Source organism: Gekko japonicus, unplaced genomic scaffold (genome assembly GCF_001447785.1).
Source record: "Gekko japonicus isolate JY-2015 unplaced genomic scaffold, Gekko_japonicus_V1.1 scaffold892, whole genome shotgun sequence".
In the NCBI taxonomy this organism is placed as follows: Eukaryota; Metazoa; Chordata; class Lepidosauria; order Squamata; family Gekkonidae; genus Gekko; species Gekko japonicus.
Genome location: NW_015174869.1, coordinates 690,460 through 709,298, shown reverse-complemented (window position 1 = coordinate 709,298; position 18,839 = coordinate 690,460). Strand labels below are relative to the sequence as shown.

The following is an 18,839-nucleotide window of genomic DNA, read 5'->3' as shown; positions in this document are numbered from 1 at the left end:
GGGCCAGACTGAATGGTGGCTGCCTTGCCGGAAGAATCTCTCACCAAGGGCCTCACTAATCACGCCTCTGTCCACAACGAGCATTCCACGATCTCCTGAAAATATTACCCCCTTCTTTTCCCTTTTGTAGGTGAAGCGAAAATTAGCCGTTCTTCATTTACTGTGTATTGTATTTCTAAGTTTTTAAGTCATTTGGAGTTTTCAAACAGAAATTGTCTACTAAATCCAGTCACAGGAATTAAAATGTCGTACACATTACTGTTTGTTGCTGCTGTTTATAAAGGAAAATGAAACCCAGACCCTCTCCAATGACCTTCTGCATGTAAAGCATCATCAAGTCACATCCCACTTATGGTGACTCCAGCAAAGGGCTCTCAAGGCAAGTGAGAAGCAGAGGTGGTTTGCCATTGCCTTCCTCTGCAGAGTCCTCCTTGGAGGTCTCCCATCCAAGGACTAAGCAGGGCCGACCCTGCTTAGCTTCCGAGATATGACATGACTAGGAAAAAGGCCCGTTGTGGAAATAAATACAATGACCTCTAGAAAGAGGCTCTGGGCGGGTGCCTCGGCCTTGGACACTTAGTGTCAATTTGCTGTGGCGACCTCAGCAGGGTATAATGACACTGAGTCCACCATTTTCTCCAGAGGAACTGATCTCTGCTACCTAAAGAACAGTTGTAATTTTGAGTGATCTCCAGCCCTCACCTGGAGATTGGCAACGATGGTTCTCCAGAAGGGAATAGTTGGTTTGAACGGTGGAGCCTATGGCTTTGTACCTCTCCGAGGTCCCACGCCTCCTGAAACCTCACCCTCTCCAGGTTCCATCCCCCACATCTCCAGGAATTTCCCACCTGGAGTTGGCAACCCTATCTCCTTCCCAGCCAATCATCAACCTACCTTTATTTCCTCCTCACTCTTCAGCTTTCCACCCCCCACACACCTGCAGCCTCTCCCGTGCTCTGAAGCCCTGACTGCTACGTCACATTGGCTGTCATACGGGGGCCACCTCAGCAGCATATAAGGATACAGAGCCCACCATTTTCTCCAGGGGAACTGATCTCTTCCGTCTGGAAAGCAGTTGTAATTCTGAGTGATCTCCAGCCCTCACCTGGAGATTGGACACATTTTACCTCAAAAGAGCAAACTGTTTAGAATGTTAGAGGCAAAAGCCAATCAAGTCGCATATGTGTGCTCTGAGGCAAAGGCCAATGAGGCTGCATATGCAAATAACCTCTGTGTTCTGACTGGCTATGGGGGGGAGAGGAACAGCAAAATGTTTAGAATGTTGGAGGCAGGACTCAGGCAAAGCAGCCAGTGGATAGGGAGACCCTCTGAATGACAGATCAGAGAGCGAACTGATTTTGGAGCGTGTGGAATGTTCTAGAGAAGTGCCACCACCATTCGGCTTTTATTTATAAGGGAGATTGGCCTAACCTGGGCCATTGAGGTTGGAGCTGATGCAAAAGTGCCTTGGCTTAACTGGCCAAATACATGCGGAGAGCCATCAAATTGGGGATGAGGCAAGTAAGTTTCAATGGCCTGGTTCCCATGCAAGAGATCACAGCATTCAGAGAAGGACTGGGGCTCACTGGGGAAGGAAAGTGATAGGTGCCATACCTAACTGAACCATACGGATAGTGGGATTTTTGTTACGCAGATCATGCAGGACCTGGAACTGGAGACAGAAAGATGGTTGAGGTGAAAGCAATTGGTCCAGTGACATGGGAAGAAACTTCTATTTCTTGTAGTCAGAACAGTCTGTCAATTAAAATATTTTTTGCACCATCAAACTTTTTGCACCATCAAACAGTGGCTCAAGGCAGTTCACAAATACAGATGTGACACTGCACAAGCATTGTAAGTACAAATGCAAATAAATACAGAAACACAGAAAAAGCAGCCCTAACTGCATCTTTAGTATGCACACTCAGCTCATATCATATCATAAATCACTGATTCTGTTGCCCTCAGCTTGTTAAACAAGAAGGCTTTATGTTGTCTGTGGAATTGTCTATGAAATCCTCCTTGGCTCTCCTGGGAGACTGTTCCAGAGAACTGCAAGGCTGGGAAGGAACATGCCCAAGAGGTGGCAGATTTTCAGAGATGGGACACTCAAGAGGAAGCTCACAGGCTCAAGCTGGCAGGATGATCATATGGAAGAGATTTATTTATTTATATTATTTATTTTTCATATTTGTATCCCGCCCTCCCCGAAGGCTCAGGGCGGCTCACAAGGGCAAGGTAAAAACCAAGCCATAAATAAAACATATGGTACATAATAAAAACATCCAACATTATTAAAAACAGTGGTGCTCAATCAATTACTAGTATCGTGAATCCAAGATGAAGCAACTCAGTTCAGATGGTACATCCCATGATATTATGCCTAAACGGAGACGACTTATCAGATCTTCTAAACATTTCCAGGTTGCTCCTCAGGGCCTCGTCAGTGCATCCTTTAAGGTACCGTGACGGTGATGGTATAGTGGGGCGGTGGCTCCTACTCAAAGGCCTGGCTGAAGAGCTCAGTCCTGCAGGCCCTGCGGAACTGGATAAGGTCCCGCAGGGCCTGGATCTCCCTCGGGAGCTCGTTCCACCAGGTAGGAGCCACCACTGAAAAAGCCCTGACCCTGGTCGCAGCTAGGTTAGCATCCTTGGGGCCCGGGATGACCAACAAATTTTGGGGCCCCGACCGTAGTGCTCTTGGGGGAACATGTGGGGAAAGGCAGTCCCTCAGGTAGGCTGGACCCTGGCCATATAGGGCTTTATAGGTAAGAACCAGCACTTTGAAGCGGATCCGGTACGCTATCAGCAGCCAGTGCAGCGCTTTAAGCACAGGCTGAATGTGGACCCTCCTAGAGAGACCCATCAACAGCCTGGCTGAAGCATTCTGCACTAGCTGCAGCTTCCGGATTTGCAACAAAGGCAGCCCCATGTAGAGAGTGTTGCAGTAGTCTAGCCTCGAGGTGACTGTCGCATGGATCACAGTGGCCAGGTCATCGCGGTCAAGATAGGGGACCAACTACGACAGTGGCTGCCACCTGAGCCTCCTATCCTCTCCGACATTGCCATTTGAGCTGCTTGCCTTTGCTGTGTGTATCGGTTCCTGGAAATCTTTTCATTCACAGTCCAAAGGTCGCTGAAAAATCTATACAAATCAGTGGTGTGCTGGCAGACGCTGTACCTCTCATTCCTCTACCTTACCTTTCCCCTCAATATGCACCAATCCCCACTTCGAAACTTGACAAGGCAGTGCTTTTGGGAAACCCACACCCATCTTTTTTTAAAAAATACAGTCTTGGTTATCTGAGCAATGCTGGCAGGCAGCCCAACGCAGAATCTGAGCGCACAATGGACTCGAGTGAGTTACACCATCCCTGGGTTGAGAAGCCAGAGGTTATAGTTAGCTGGGCTGCCGTTGGCTTTCCAAATCAGGTCCAGCCAGAGCAATGCTGAACGCAAGAAGCGTCCTGGTGACAGGATCCAACCGGGGCATTGGCCTGGAGCTGATCCGGCAGCTGCTGGGGAACAGCAAGCGGCCAGAATGGATCTTTGCAACCTGCCGGGACCCGGAAGGACCACATGCCCAGGTGAGCATTAAAACAAATGAATGGGATTGCAGTGTGAAGTACATCCTAAATATAAAAAAAATCTCTGTGATATGTTACTATGTGTGCTTGTATTTGCATTTTGTCTGTACTGTGCTTATGAAGTATTGCTCAAATGACTATGTATCTGTGCCTTTGGGACGCAGGGCTCAATGTTATGTGCGTTTGCTGCTATGTGTTTGAATGGCGGGCCTTGCACCTCATGCTACCCATGGATGGACATAGCTGAGATGCCTGCCACAAAGCAGATGCCTGCCCTGGAATTTTCCAATGTGCCCCTGGCCAGAGGAGGTCATCGCCATTGTGCACAAGGAGACATTTGGAGAAGCAACAGGCGTGACCCACTATTGATGGATTGTGGGAAAGCACCAACTCCCTCTCTGTTATCTGGTTTGGCATCGAAAAGACAACACTGGTTATGACTCTGGACCAGCAACATCCCAGCAATCAAAGGTTGTCAATGGAAACGGAGGTTCTCACCTCAACACATGGCCCCGCTTTGATGTAGGATAGAATATCCTCCTATTGCCCCCTGCCCCTTCATTAGGACGTCACCCCTTAGTGGACCTATAGCCATAGAATAGAGGATGGACCCCAGGATTTATGGCAGGTAAGGCCATGCCCAGAACAGAGCTGGTAAAAAGAGAAATGCGGCTTTGTTTCTATCTCTATCTCTCTCCAGCCTCTGCTTCTTCCCCTTAGCGTGCACTAAGGTGCTTCAGGTGACTCTCTAAGTTCCCCGGAGTCGCGACCAGGGAACGCACACGTGGCTTGGCTGGACCAGCCTTTGTGTGTTCAGAGTTCACCAGTTGATACGTTAGTTACCCTTCTTTCCTAAGAGGAGATTTCTTCTCAGCGGACCTCAGATAAGTATGCCCGCCTACCTGTGAAGTCATCCCCCTTATTTGATGCTTTTGTTATTTTTCATACTGATTGTTTCTATATTCTATTGTAATTAAGGAGCTTGTGCGAATCTTGTATGTATCTGTTTTTGTATGTCTGAAGAAACTGCTTTAGTAAAGGCAACATTTATTCTTAAATCTAGTGTGTTGTCTGACTTCCTTGGGAAAATAGCGAGCTTTCAGCACCAATCTAACCTCTGGATACACGGGTTTAGAACTCACGCACCGCCCGCCTCTGTAAACAGGGTTGATCCGGGCTCCCGGAACCGTCTTTGGACCAGTTCGGGTAACAGATTCATAGGCGACAGTACTTTATTTGGTAAAACTACATACAAATTTCACAAATTTCAGCATTGCTCTGGCTGGACCTGGTTTGGAAAGCCAACAGCAGCCCAGCTAACTATAACCTCTGGCTTCTCAACCCAGGGATGGTGTAACTCACTCGATATGGAAAAAACAACAACCGTTAAAATAATCTTCTATCACCATTTCCAAAAGGGCTCATCTTTGTGTTATTATAGAACAAGACTAGTTGTAAATTAGTTGTAAACTCATTTTGTGTTACAACTTTCTTCGGAAGTTTTCATTCTTCATTAATTGTCTTCCTCTTGTTGCTCTGGGGTTATCTTCCTATTGTCGTGATACAGTGTTTATATAAGGAGAAAGCCAGTCCCTTTGGATAAGCAAGTGCAAAACCTGCTGTTCTTTTGCCTTCAAAACGCTCATCAAAGGTACAAGCAACTGAGCCTTCATGAAGGAACTACCTCAAAAATACAGATAACAATATACTAATAAAGATTGTTATTGAACAGATATTGTGCATATGAATGACCATAAATAAACTGGAACTTCTTTTTCATTCTCAGAACTGTTAAACCTCACTGTTAAAGGGAACATATATTATTGAGACTCACCTACAGTTACAATTCAACTTTTATATAAGGAGCAAGCCAGTCCCTTTTCTTAAATAGGTACCTTCTATTCCATGGCTGGCACAACGCTCTCAAGAGATACAAGCAACTGAGTCTTCATGAAGGAAAATATTTCTCTAATTTTTTAATAAAGAAGACGCCAGTCATCTTTCTTGAGCAGGAGCAAAACCTTTTGTTTTATGGCTGGCACAGCAGGCTCTAAGAATACTAACAACCAATCCTTCTTAAGAGAATCTGATCCCCCTAATTCCATGTAGCTGGTTGAAACCCACTTCCTTAAAGGTACAGATAACTGATTTTAACAATGATCAAAGTTGCCAACTCACTTGTGTACTTTTTCAATACATTTCCAATAAATCTGTGATAATACATTATAGCAACATGGCAAATTGCATATAATCCTGAACTAGTAATAATAATTTGGAGAAACCAGCATGCATATATAGCTTCATTTTGTCTTTTTCTTTTGTACTGTCTAAATTAGAATCAACCCAGTGGTCATTATGCATCATGAGCACGTTACAAATCTCATTCTTTATCACAACATTATATAAAGATTTATTTTATAAACACAACATTTTATGGTGCCACATTCCCTAATTCAAGCAGAAAAACAAATAAATGGGTTTGCAGTGTGAAGTACATCCTAAATACAAAAAACAATAACTGTGATATAGAGGTGACCATAGTTCCCTCTAAGCTGAGTCGGTGTGAGCTAGCTCACAGATTTTGAGCCTCCGGCTCACACATTTTTGTCTTAGCTCAGGAAGGAGGGCTCCAGAGCAAACTGATTTCTGCAGCAGCCAAATCGCTCGCTCACAACTTTAATGCTAGGAGCTCACAAAGTAGAATTTTTGCTCACAAGACTCCACAGCTTAGAGGGAACATTGGAGGTGACTGTACTTTATTTGGTAAGACTACATGCAAATCTCAGTTATCATTAAGATGGAAAAAACTAAAAACAACAATAACCACCGTTAAAATAATCTTATATCCCCATTTCCAAAAGGGCTCATCTTTGTGTTATTATAGAACAAGACTAGTTGTAAAATTATTAATAATAATAATAATAATAATAATAAATATTATAATAAATTATAATAATAAAGATGGGTAACTAGTTGCACACATTTTGGCTGAGGCTCTGGAGGCTTTGGCTGGTTGGTTACAACAGAACCGGCTGAAATTGAGTCCATCGGAGACAGAGGTCATATATCTGGGTTGGTTTTATTATCAATTACTATTTATTTTGCTTGTTTTTATTTAACGCACTATTTATTATTTAAGTCGAGTCACAGCCAACTTATGGCAACCTATTAGGGTTTTGAAGTCAAGAGACGTTCAGAGGTTGTTTGCCATTGTCTGTCTCTGCCTAGTGACCCTGGACTTCCTTGCTGGTCTCCCATCCAAATACTAAACCGGGCTGACCCTGCTTAGCTTCCAAGATCTGACAAGACTGGGACGTTTTCCGCAGTGTCAAGTTTCCCCCTGTCTGCTTTTCTATTAATCTGTGACTTTTTCTGATTTCCACAGATGATCTCTCCCTCCCCGGTGCAAAAACGCAGTTTGCCCCGGAGGGATAGATCATCTGCTGAAACCGGGGAAAGCCGCAGATGAATCGAAAAGCAGGCAGGGGGAAAGTTGACACTGCAGAAAACCTCTGGGCTAGCCTGACCATCCAGGTCAGGGCCTGACTCCCTTTCCCATATCAAACAAACCAGGATACTGGTTGTTACATCATAAATCTCTGGCTTTTGTCTCTTTCAGGAGCTGAAGGGTTTGGCTGGAAAGCATCGTGAAGTGAAGATCATCCCCCTCGGTATGTGCCTCTGCCCCCCTCCACCAATCCTCTCTTTTTTATTCATGCAGCAAGGGTTGAGCTTCAGAGTCATTCCGGACCAGCTGTTTCCGGAACAGTACAGTTTCCTGTTGCTCAGGCACTCCTTTTTTTCCAAAATTAACTTCCAGCAGAATTAAAATGGTGATGTCACGTTATAGCTAGTATTCCACTATACCTCACAGAATATCCAATAGTTCCCTTCCCCATGGAAGTAAAGTCTGTTCGGCAAAGATTCTGCTTTTTCTCTGTAATCTTCATATATTCTAACAGCAACAGTGTGGCCCCATCTGCGGATATCTAAATCTGTAGATCAGGGCCACACAGAAATATCTGAAACTTTAAAAAATTGGGGGGTTAATCCCACCCCCAAACAAAAGCGTTCTCTGTAGAAGTTCAGACAACACTCTTACCTCTGCCCTCTCTGTGGGTGGGCCTGGTGGGATGGCAGAAGGAAACCCAGCCTGGAGGAAACCCCTTCAGGCCCTCCAGGAGTTGTGCCAACTTACACTGAGAGTGGTGGTAAAGGGGGGAAAACCTCAGCAGGCCCTTTGGGAACCATACCCACCTCACTGCTGGGGGTGGTGGTAGACAGCAATGGGGGGGATGAAAGAAGCTGCATCAGGCCCTGCAGTGGCAGCAATGGGGAGGTGGCCAGGGTCAAATAAGGGGGAGGAGATTCACCCTTGCAAGTACCACGGGTCCCCACTTGTATATTCTAATAGCCAAGTCAGCCACATCTGAGGATACTTAAATCCGATGACTGGAAATGTGAAAGGACAAGATACCGTAGATCTTTCTACAAACCTGAAAAACATCCCAGGTTTGCAGGAAAATCTGAAAAAAATACATTGTGGGTTAAAAAAGCCAAAAATGATACAGGGAGCACCTACAGATTTAAGAAACAGAAGCCCTCAGCAGCCATTGTTTGGCAACCACATCATCCTATGCTTCGTTTCTGTCCGTAAAAGGCAGACGGAGAGGACAGGGCTTTGAGGGAGGACTTATTGGGACCAGGCATGGTGGCAACCACCGAGGGACTTGATACCACATGACTGCATGACTCACCTTGCTGCTTGCTACTGTTCAACAGCAGCCACCCTATAAAAAACAGTATGGTGTACCTGTTAGAGCTTCAGAATAGGGTCTGGGAGACCGAGGTTCAAATCTCCAGTCTGCCATGAAAGGTCACAGGGAAAGGGGAAATAATGTGGGGAGAGGGATACAGGGGAAAGTGATCCAAGGTAGAAGCTGCTGGAGGGGGACAAATAAAGGTAGGCTGGGTGGGAAGGAGAGAAGGAAGGAAGCAGGAAAAAGGGAGAGGCTATGGGGGCTTTCAGGGAAAGGAAAGAAGAAATAGTAGGGGAGGGGATGCCCCCTACAAGTCCTTGTGGGTTCCCACTTGTTTTATTTATAATTCTTCATCTATGTTTTTTTATGCCTAATTTGGTACTTTCTTTTCACTGACAGTGGTTGCTACATTCCTGGGCTGATCCTTAATTATCAGTTTTTCCAGTTCCCCAGTGATTAATTACTGCTTTTCAGATTTGCTCTTTTACAAACCCTCTCTGCTTAATTAGTTGCTTCCTTTTAATTTGGGGTAACCACCACATTGCTGAATTGATCCTTTTTTATCAGCCCTTGGGGTGGGAATAATTTTTGCTTTCCACTTTATATCCAGAGCAACTGTTCATTTAAATTTTTTACATGTTTTATTACTGTAGAATTTTGTAATTAATTATTTTGTCTGGCTGTAAAGATAAAAACAGTAATTAATCCCTCCAGACACCAAGTATTCATAATAACAGATCAATTCAGTGATGCCACAGCTAGAATATATCTATAGGAATTAAAGGGGGAAATCGTAAAGGAGTGATGGGCCTGAAAAACCTCAATAACATTTTTTACCATTCTATATTTGACAGGCCAACTCTGCAATTATTATTTCTTTTTAAAACTAGCCCCAAACTGGGTTGTTTCACAGACGCAGGCAGCAGCAAACCACCTCTAAATATCTCTTACCTTCAAAACCTTTGTTAAATGAGGCATGAATTGTGATTACACAAAAGTCACGGACACCGAGTTGAGTTTTTGATGCAGTTTCTGGCAAAAAGGCAACACAATATATTTTTTCTGCTCAGCTGTGTGATCCATTTATTGTTCAACCCTGCAATGACACCTTGTGGAATTGTTTCTACTTCCTCATGCAGAAAATTAAGCTTCTCAAAACGATTTTTAAAAGTAGAAGGGAGTAGTTGTGCACCTCATACAAATCAGTAATGTGGCTGGGGCAACACCATGTTACTGCTGAAGCAAGGATAACTCAGTGCTCTGTGAAATGGCTATAATACTGTTTAGAAACACTTTGAAGAATGACCATGAAGAAAGGCCATTGGTCTTCTTGAGTCTTCCTCCCTCCCTCACCCCTGGACACTTCATTGATGAGTCTCTGAAGCCAATGATGGGAAAAGCTAAGGAATCGTTCTGCTGAATTGGTAGGAGATGTGAATAATGCATAAGTGCAACCAACTTATGGCAACATGGCAAGCGAGAAGCAGAGGTGGTTTGCCATTGCCTTCCTCTGCAGAGTCATCCTTGATGGTCTCTCATCCAAGTAGTGAATCAGCCTAAGCTTCCAAGATCTGACAAAATGGGGCTACCATGCCCCCTCCCCTCCAAACTATAGATACAGTAAGATAAAAGGAGGCTGGGGAAAACATACAAAGGTCCCGGTCACACAGGCCGTAAAATGGGGGGGGAGCGTGGCAGTTTGGCCCGGAGCAAAATAACGCACGGCCACCCGATCACAGGTCCTGTCGAGGGCCCGTGGGTAGGGACGAGGTGGCGATCACACGAAGATCCTGCAGCGTGGCAAAGAAGCGGCGCGGCGCGATCTCACCAACGGCATGTGCGATTCTGCGGAGCAATGGAACTTTCACTTTCCTCTTCGTGCGCATGCGCCGTTGGGTGTTTGTGCACATCCTGTGGAGACTTGGGGAAAAAACCTGTTTGTGACGGGACAAGGGCGAGTGCCGGATGCCACGGACTACCACCGGAAATGCGATCAGACACCAGCCCTTGCCCCACAGTTTCTGGAAACTAGTAACTCGGAGGTACTAGTTTTTAACTCCGCATCTTCGTCGGGAAGCCTCGGGTTCGCCATGGGAGCTCTACGCTTCCCAGATGTTGCGGTGTGATTGCGCACGGAAAATCCGCCTATCATCCGTCTCAGTAGCGTGGCTAATGCTCCATGTGACCACAGCCAAATTACTTCTATGCTGTTATGTTGCAGCTGACTTGTGGTGATCCTGTATGGTTCTTCAAGGCAAGAGATGCTCAGACGTGGTTTGCCATTGCCTTGTATAATAAGTCTGTACCTATAAATGGAAGATACCCTCCCAGTGCATCCATTTATATTATTAAAAACATCAGTTTTCTTGCTTGGGTGACAGAATTGACTTGTTTATTTTGAGATCTGAAAGCTGTAATATGTCCTACAGGGTTTTTTTACTATAAATGGGCAGGTTAGATAAGCATATGGAGCAGAGGTCCATCAGTGGCTATTAGCCACAAGGTATAGATAGGGGCTCTGGGGCAAGTGATGTCCTGTCTTCTTGGTGCTTGGGGGGGTGTCAACAGTGGGAGAGCTCCTAGTGTCCTGGCCCCACTGGTGGACCTCCTGATGGCACCTGGTATTTCTGGCCACTGTGTGATACAGAGTGTTGGACTGGATGGGCCTTTGACCTGATCCAACATTGGCATCTGAATGTTAAAATATATTTTTTAGATGAAGCAGGAGGGTGCACATTAAAGACATGATGTCAGTTCCAGGAACACTTTTTTGTTGGTTTTATTTGTGTGTGTGTGCACGCACACACGCTTGCATGCCTGGAAGTCATGGCGACCTCCAGCAACCCCTAATGGGGTTTGGATGTTTTCAGAGAGGCGGCTTGATAGCGGTCCTCTGTGTCCCAAGCCCTGGTATCCCTTGGAGGTCTCCCTTCCAATTACTGGCCAGGGTCAGCCCTGCTTAGCTTCCAAGATCTGACGAGAGCAGGCTTTCCCGAGCTATCCAAGTCAGGGCGTTCCAGGGCCACATTGACTCACCTTGGTCTACTCCTTCCAGACAAGGGAGAAGCCTAGCTGAGGCACTTAAACTCGTTATGGCTTCAGAGAGTCGTTTCACTTTCCTTCAACCCATTGAGGCATAAGCAGGCTTTTACTAACTAGCCACTAGGTTGTAGCGTCTCTCACGCACAGGAGTCCACCCACCCCAGCCTGACCTATCCCAAGAGTCAGACTAAATGGCACAAGGTCTCCTCACTGCCAGAGACAGGCCCAGAGGTCATTTCGGGGGGGATCGCGGGGGATCGCAGTTCCCCCGGGTGAGGTATGGGGGGTGGGGCACATGATGAAGCCCCGCCCCCTGCTTCTGGCCGCGTGTGGCCTTATGACACACTTCTGGTGATGTCAGGGGGTGTGGCCTTATGACACACGTCCGGTGATGTCAGGGGTGTGGCATATGCTAATGAGTTATGCTAATGAGTTCCCCTAGCTCTTTTTCTACGAAATGACCCTGGACAGGCCTAACAATCGGGTGCCCTCTTCTCTCTCAGAGGCAGAGCCAAACCACTCTGCCACACTACCAAGCAGAGCTGCCCTTCCCTCTGTCTGCTCCTTTTCCGAGCCAGACCTGACCTCTCCCTGTTCTCTCTCTGAGGCAGTCCCAGGCTGACCTACCTCCTCCTGCGGTTCCCTCCAGCATCACACCTCCCTTCTGAAAGGTGATTGGATGCTGGAGCAGGCACCCATTGACTCAGCCGAGTGGCTGTTTTTTCCCTTCAGGGGCAGGACAGCCACTTGCCCATCACAGTGACTCATTTCCGGGGGAGGGAAGGAAATGCCTATGGAACATGCACCATCTTCAGGGCTGCATTTAAAACAGGGTGAAAAGAAGCCAATGAGGGTCTATGGGTGTCTCTCCTAAAGCCTGAGGAGAAAGGAGATAAGGAGGAGAAAGGAGATAAGGAAGACCTGGGTGACAGAACCCTGTTTCATTCTCCCTTCCAAGGATAAGGGAGTATGTGGGGAGTGGGGGCACCCCGTGGGAAGGAATGGGTGGGGCACACAACAGTTTATTGGAACAAAACAGAGGTCCAGTGGTACCTTAAGACTATGTATTCCAGCATGATTCTTTTTGTGTTGGAGTTCACTTCCTCAGATGCAATGGAAAAAAGAAAATAATTTCCCTCATTTTGATGTAGCAAATTACCGAAGGGGAGAGGGAAAAGGGAGGAGATGAGCAAAGAGAGGCCTGGTAATTCAGGCGTGGTTTTCTAGGTTAAAGACCAGTAGTTTTCAGTAAAGACAAGAATGTGAACCAAGTCCCCAAAATCCTAGTCCATCACTGACCACTACACTACTTCGACTGCAGCACACAGACTCTCAGGGACAGATACTGGCTGGGATGTTTCATCTTTAATGACCTTTCAAACCTTCTGTTTGCTGCTACAGAGGTTACAAATCCATCCAGCATCCAAACCGCCGCCACTGAAGTAACTGAAAAGCTGCAAGGAGCCGGGCTGAATCTCCTGATCAACAATGCTGCGATTATAAGGCCAAGCACTCTCGAATCGGAGACAGCAGAGGACATGTTTGAGGTTTACAAAAACAACACAATAGGGCCCATGCTGGTGACCCAGGTAAGGACAGCAATGTCTTGCATTTCACAGCCCTCAACACCTGCAGTTCGGTGGCTTGATCACAAGCGCTGCCCTTTGTTTTATAGTCTTCTGCCCAACAGCTAGCTGACAAACAGAAATTAAAGTAGTGTGCAGGAGAAAAGAGCACATGTCCGGTAGCACCTTAATGACTCACAAAATTTTTGGCAGGGTATGAGCTTTCGTGAGTCATCGCTCACTTCTTCAGTAGTGTTCAGCTTTTCGTTTTTGGATGGTGACATGAGTTACATCTATTGAAACAAGACTGCAAGTATCTCACTTTGGAGACTTTTTTAAAAAATGAAACCTGCGATTTCAGAGGAGCTAGCAGATTGTGGCAATACATGGTTACAACATTATGCTATAGCAATCTAGCAATTACTGGGGGGTTTTAAGCCTGAGAAAAAGCACTTCAGTGGCAGGGGTGGTAGTGCTCGGGAAATGGCTGCTGACACAGAAAACTGCAGCCATACTTTCCATGGGGATGTTCCATTGCCGGTGAGAACGCCTCTGCACTCACAGTGGTCGTGACAGGGAGAATCTTGGCCCTGTGGATGCAGCCCAAGAACGGAGGGGATCAGATTTCTGTTGTAGGCAATAGAAATGTACTACAGCACGATCTAAATCAGAAGTCCCCTGTAGTGTATTCCAAAAAGGGTTACGGAATCGTCTCATTGACTCTCCATGTTAAAGCTTCGAGCCAGAGGAAGGTTCCTCCGAGCTAACAGCCTATTGGTTGCTCCACAACCATGGCCTATCAGAACTATGCCTATTCCCTGCGAGAGAAGAACTCTCATTGGTTGTTATCTACATAACCTCATTGGTTGTTTATTGTAAATAGGCGTGGCTACATTAGCCTGGGAGTGTTTAAAAGGAGCCTAGCTCCCGTTTGTTGTTCTGTTCTGGTTATGACTTATTTAAGCACTTGTTCGTATCTACAATAAAGCTGATTACTATTGCTGAAATCACTCTCCTGCAATTTGTTAGTGGCGATCTAACATCCCCAACCTTTTGAATCTGCAGATGCCTCTGAAATTCTGAAAGAACATGGTGGGCAGAACCACATGATGTCTGCTGCGGGAGGTGGAGCCAAACACAACATGCCAGGGAGTGAGGTTAATGCATGACTCGTATAGTATGATTTGAGTCCAGTAGCACTTTGAGGCCCACAAGACTTTCAGGGTATGAGCTTTTGAGAGTCAAAGTTCCCTTGGGGAGCCTGTTGGTCTCCCCGGTGCTCCTGGACTTTAAGCTGGCTGTTGTACTGCAGACCAACACGGCTTCCCCTCTGAAACTACTGAATGCTATGGCAATTCTTCAACAATTAAGACAGGAGCTCTATTCAACACAGGGTGCCTTTTAATCTGCACAGTGAATCAGACCTCCAGTAGCCAACCAGAAGCCTTGCTGGGCAAATGCCCCTCCCCCAGCTTCTCAAAAACACTTGGCAGCAGGGCTCTACTGGTAGCAGGAGCTCCTTTGCGTATTAGGCCACACCCCCTAGTGTAGCCAATCCTCCAAGAGCTTACAGTAGCCCCAGTAAGCAGAGCTCTGTAAGCTCTTGGAGGATTGGCTTCACTAGGGGTGTGTGGCCTAATATGCAAAGGAGCTCCTGCTACCAGTAGAGCCCCGCTGGCAGGCACCAGGAAATATGCTGGCACCCACTGTGGTGCCCATGGGCACCATGTTGGTGACCCCCTGATTTAAAGCATGACAACTGATGTCAATCAGGACATTAACTAACATTGACAGCTTGCGCTAGAATGGAAAGACGTGAGAAAAGTTGGTCTCCTGTACTGCAATAGAGATGGAAAGGGAAATAGATAGTCTGTTTACAGTACGTATCTATCGTATACAGAGGTCATTTCGGGGGGGAACGTGGGGGAACGCAGGGGGCGGGGCACAAGATGAAGCCCCGCCCCCTGCTTCCGGCCGCCCCGCTTCCAGCCCTCATTCAGCCAGGAGGAGGCAGGAGAAGAGAGAGGGTAAGTTGCTTCCTCCCCACCTCTCCCCACCCCTACCTGCCTGGGGCCAGGGAGGGCCTTGGCGGGGCTTCCTCGCACTCCTGCTGGCCTTGCAGGTCCACCGCCGGGCCCCTGATGTCAGGGGGTGTGGCATATGCTAATGAGTTATGCTAATGAGTTCCCCTAGCTCTTTTTCTACGAAATGACCCCTGATCGTATATATATTATACTGGTCTGCAAACCTGTATGCATTTCTATATATTTTGCAATTTAAAAAGCAGAGAAACAACTAAATCAGGAAGGGAAACAAACAAAACAAACTGAAATATGCCCATGTTCTGTCTGCATCCCTACTGGGGAAGAGCTGTCTGGGCCTCCTCGCCAATCAGCTGTGTTCCTGTCTCTCTCCTTCTCCAGACATTCCTGCCCTTGCTGAGGAAGGCGTCTCAAGAAAGCCCCCAGAAAGGGATGAGTTGTAGCAAAGCTGCCATTGTCAACGTGTCCAGTGAAGGAGGCTCCATCGCTAATGTCTACGCATGGGATCTTGGGCATTTCATTAATTACCGCTGTAGTAAGGTAGGCCCATAACGGCAGCAATGGCCCGGTATATAAGTACAAGAAGAGAGTAGAAGCCATGAAAAGCCGTGTTCAGAGCCAGCCACAGCTCAAATAAATAAAATCTATGCCCAGGGAGAACATGAAAGAACGTTACTTAGATCCTTAGGAAATACAGTTGCCAGCAACTGGGGCTGGGAGGATCAAGGGGCAGAGACTTATGCGTCTGGCATCATGCTGACCCCATTGTAGTATGAATGGGAATATAAAGATTTTTATGGTCCCTGCCACACGGCAGGGGGAAAAGCGCCCAGAGCGCGGCTTTTAAAAGCCGCACCGAATTAGAGACGCCGCGGCGGGATCCCATGGATCCCCTGATGCCGGGGAGAAAGAGACGGTGGGAAGGGGAGGCTGGTGAACTGCACATGCTCACACAGTTCGGCCAGGAGCCGGGGATGCGTAGTTCGGCCAGGAGCCGGGGATGCACCGGCACAAGGACGTGCCGGCGATCCCACAGCCGGGCTTGAGGCGCTCTTCTCTGAAGAACCACCTAGATAGGTGGTTCTTTTTTGGTGTGGGGTTTTGGGTGGGAGGGACGGATCGGGGACGGACAGGCAACGATTCCCAGATGTTGCCGTGGAATCACGCCCGTTTGCTCCGCCCCCGAACCATCCCTCTCCCGGCCCAAATCCACTCGTGTGACCGAGGCCAATATATAGGTTTTTTTCTTCTTGATTGTTCATATTCATATTTCTCTGGTTTTTATAGATTTATTCTTTAAGTAATATTTTATTAGGATGTTAGAAAGGCCTGTTATATAGAAGGCTTTCCTCTTGTAGGTCTGATATTGTTAGCAGACAACATAATAGGTACAAAGTTCAATGATTCTGTAGTTCTTAGGGCAAGCCTTTCAATGTCTGGGTCAGATAAGATTTTAGTCTCATATGTAGAATCGTTGCCCATTATCATTTAGGTTAGGTTAAGTAAACACTTAGTTTGACGTAGATATATGTTTCTTTATATCTGGCCAATCAGAGGATTATTACTCAAATTACCACTGTCTTTTGTAACCAATTATGCTGTCTGAATATTGTTTTCTCGATGATGTCAGTCCATGTATAAAATATCGTGTATTTCCTGAATATGTTCAGAATATGTTCAAGGAGAAGATGAAGAAGAAAAAGAAGAAAGTTGTCAATTTTGGACGGACTATTTGGTCTAATTGTTTTTCTGTTAACTGAAGCATATTTCCTGAATATGCTGAGAAGAAAGTAGTCAATTTTGGATGGAGTATTTGGTCCAATTTTTTTTTTGTTAATTGAAATAAAACATAGATCTTCCTCCTCATTTGACTTCATTTTTGACATGGAATCTAATATGTACAACACCATTATGTCACTTCTGGAGTGGCATGAAGTGGCATCATCATGCTATGGCAACACTGCAGCATTCCCCCAGAACTCTATTGTTTAACCTGGTGTCCCTATCAAGAAACCTTAATATATCTAAAACCTCAAATCAAACAGTATTTTCTGGATCAGTGATTCTCATTCAGTGGCTCGGAAGCCACCTGTGGCTCTCTGACATTCCACATGTGGTTCCTTTGACTACTGCTCCCCAATGTGACAGCTACCCGTGTTTCAGGGAAGTGTGCAAGGCCCTTGCCTGATGGGGGGAGGTGGTTGGCAGGTGGTTTCCACCTTGAAACAGCCAATGCTGTAGGAATGGATAACCAGTGAGCCTAGTTGGGATGTAAGCCACCTGGCAAGGATGGAAGTAAATGTGGCTCTTTTGGCTGATGGTCATGGCGAATGAGACTCTCCTTGAGCTACAGAGTGACCACCATCTACAAAACATATCTTTGACTTGCTGTCGTTCCATGGAACTGAATGCTTCTTTCTCCTTGCTTTTGGCATAGGCTGCTCTGAACATGCTCACTCGGTGCCAGTCGCTGGGATATGCAGAAGATGAGATCCTGTGCGTTGCATTGCACCCTGGATGGGTGCAAACGAACATGGGAGGACCAGAGGTAGGTGATTCCTGGGGTGAATTTCATCATCGCTCATGGACAATCCCAGATCAACTTCAGTATTCAGTGTCTACACCTAAATAAGGCTCCAGTTGTTTATTAACTTTTTATATTTCGAAGATATTTCAGGCATCCTCACTAAAACTAAGAACTCCCTCCTTGGATCAGACTACACATGATCTCTTGTCCCACACTCGAGCCAAAATCCAACGTAGTGTCAGAGGTGCTTCCATTTTTTCCTGAACTCTGTGCTGGATTGTGACTGGAATTTCAGCAGTTGCCAACTCTGGATTTGGAAATTCTTGGAGATCTGGGGGTGGATCCTGGGGAAGGCAGGGTTTGGGGAGGGGAGGTGTAGACTTTGAGGGTTCAATAACGACACAACACAACAGATTTCTTGAAGCTTACTGACCAGGCTCTCTGTTAGCTCTCTCTCTCTCTGTACCAAAACTGTTTTCTGACAGGCTGTCAGCAGTGCTTTATTCAGAGCAGGCTCACACACATTTCTCCCCCCTTTCCTGTCCAGTGAAGATGTTACAAACAGTAAAAAGACTCTAAGCTAGAAATCACAGTGTGTTTCACAGAATGTTCTTTCTCATAGCTTATATTATCTTGCTCGAATATTGCAAAGTTTGTGCTCTCAGTAATTCAGCAGACTCATGCAGAATCAATCAGAAGACCTTGTGCATTTGCCAATCTCCCGGTGAGAACATGAGAACTCCCGGGCTTGCCTCACGGGAGTCTTTCATTCTCACAGGGAGGGACCTCAGCCGGGTGCAATGCAAAGGAGTCCTCCCTCCAAAGCAGCCGTTTTCTCCTGGGGAACTAATCTCCGGCATCTTGAAAGGAGCTGTAATTATGGGAGGTCTCCAGGCCCCACCTGGAGGTTGGCAACCCTAGCTCAGGATTGTCCTGTTAAATTTCTTACCAACATTCACTCACCCGATGGGAGGCCCTTTTTCCTTTTTACTGTATTTACTCGCTTACTTTCACTGGACGGTTGGTCCCCCTTACTAATTTATCATTCTTTTATGCACAGCGCAAGTCTTTATGTACTCTCTCTTTTCAAACGGGCAGGCCCCCTTGGCAGCAGATGCAAGCGCGGGAGCCATCCTGAACACCCTTGGCCATCTTTCTGAGAAAGACAACAGCACTTTTGTGAACTGGGAGGGGGCAGGCGTGCCTTGGTGACAAGACAGGGCAAGAAAAAATGCCAGACTTCCTTTACTTCCTACAGGAGAGGAATGTGGCCGCAGGAGGCAAGGTGCTTTACCTATTCCTTCATCTTTTCCTAT

At 46.4% G+C, this 18,839-nt stretch overlaps 1 protein-coding gene across 1 annotated transcript; it reads left to right on the top strand.

The window, feature by feature from the left end:
• Positions 1-3,446: 3,446 nt before the first annotated feature.
• Positions 3,447-18,735, top strand: LOC107121799 (C-factor-like). The gene is made up of 6 exons (XM_015424792.1): positions 3,447-3,587; positions 7,207-7,258; positions 12,791-12,978; positions 15,378-15,536; positions 17,434-17,536; positions 18,608-18,735. Exons 1-6 carry the CDS (start codon positions 3,447-3,449, stop codon positions 18,733-18,735), a joined length of 771 nt encoding a protein of 256 aa, XP_015280278.1.
• The last annotated feature ends 104 nt before the right edge of the window (positions 18,736-18,839 follow it).

Excerpts from the sequence above, each read along its gene's own strand:
- LOC107121799 (XM_015424792.1), top strand. The coding sequence starts at position 3,447 with ATGCTGAACGCAAGAAGCGTCCTGGTGACAGGATCCAACCGGGGCATT. Across the intron at positions 15,537-17,433 it reads TTAATTACCGCTGTAGTAAG|GCTGCTCTGAACATGCTCAC; the intron begins GTAGGCCCATAA and ends CTTTTGGCATAG. Across the intron at positions 17,537-18,607 it reads GGTGCAAACGAACATGGGAG|TTTCAAACGGGCAGGCCCCC; the intron begins GACCAGAGGTAG and ends TGTACTCTCTCT.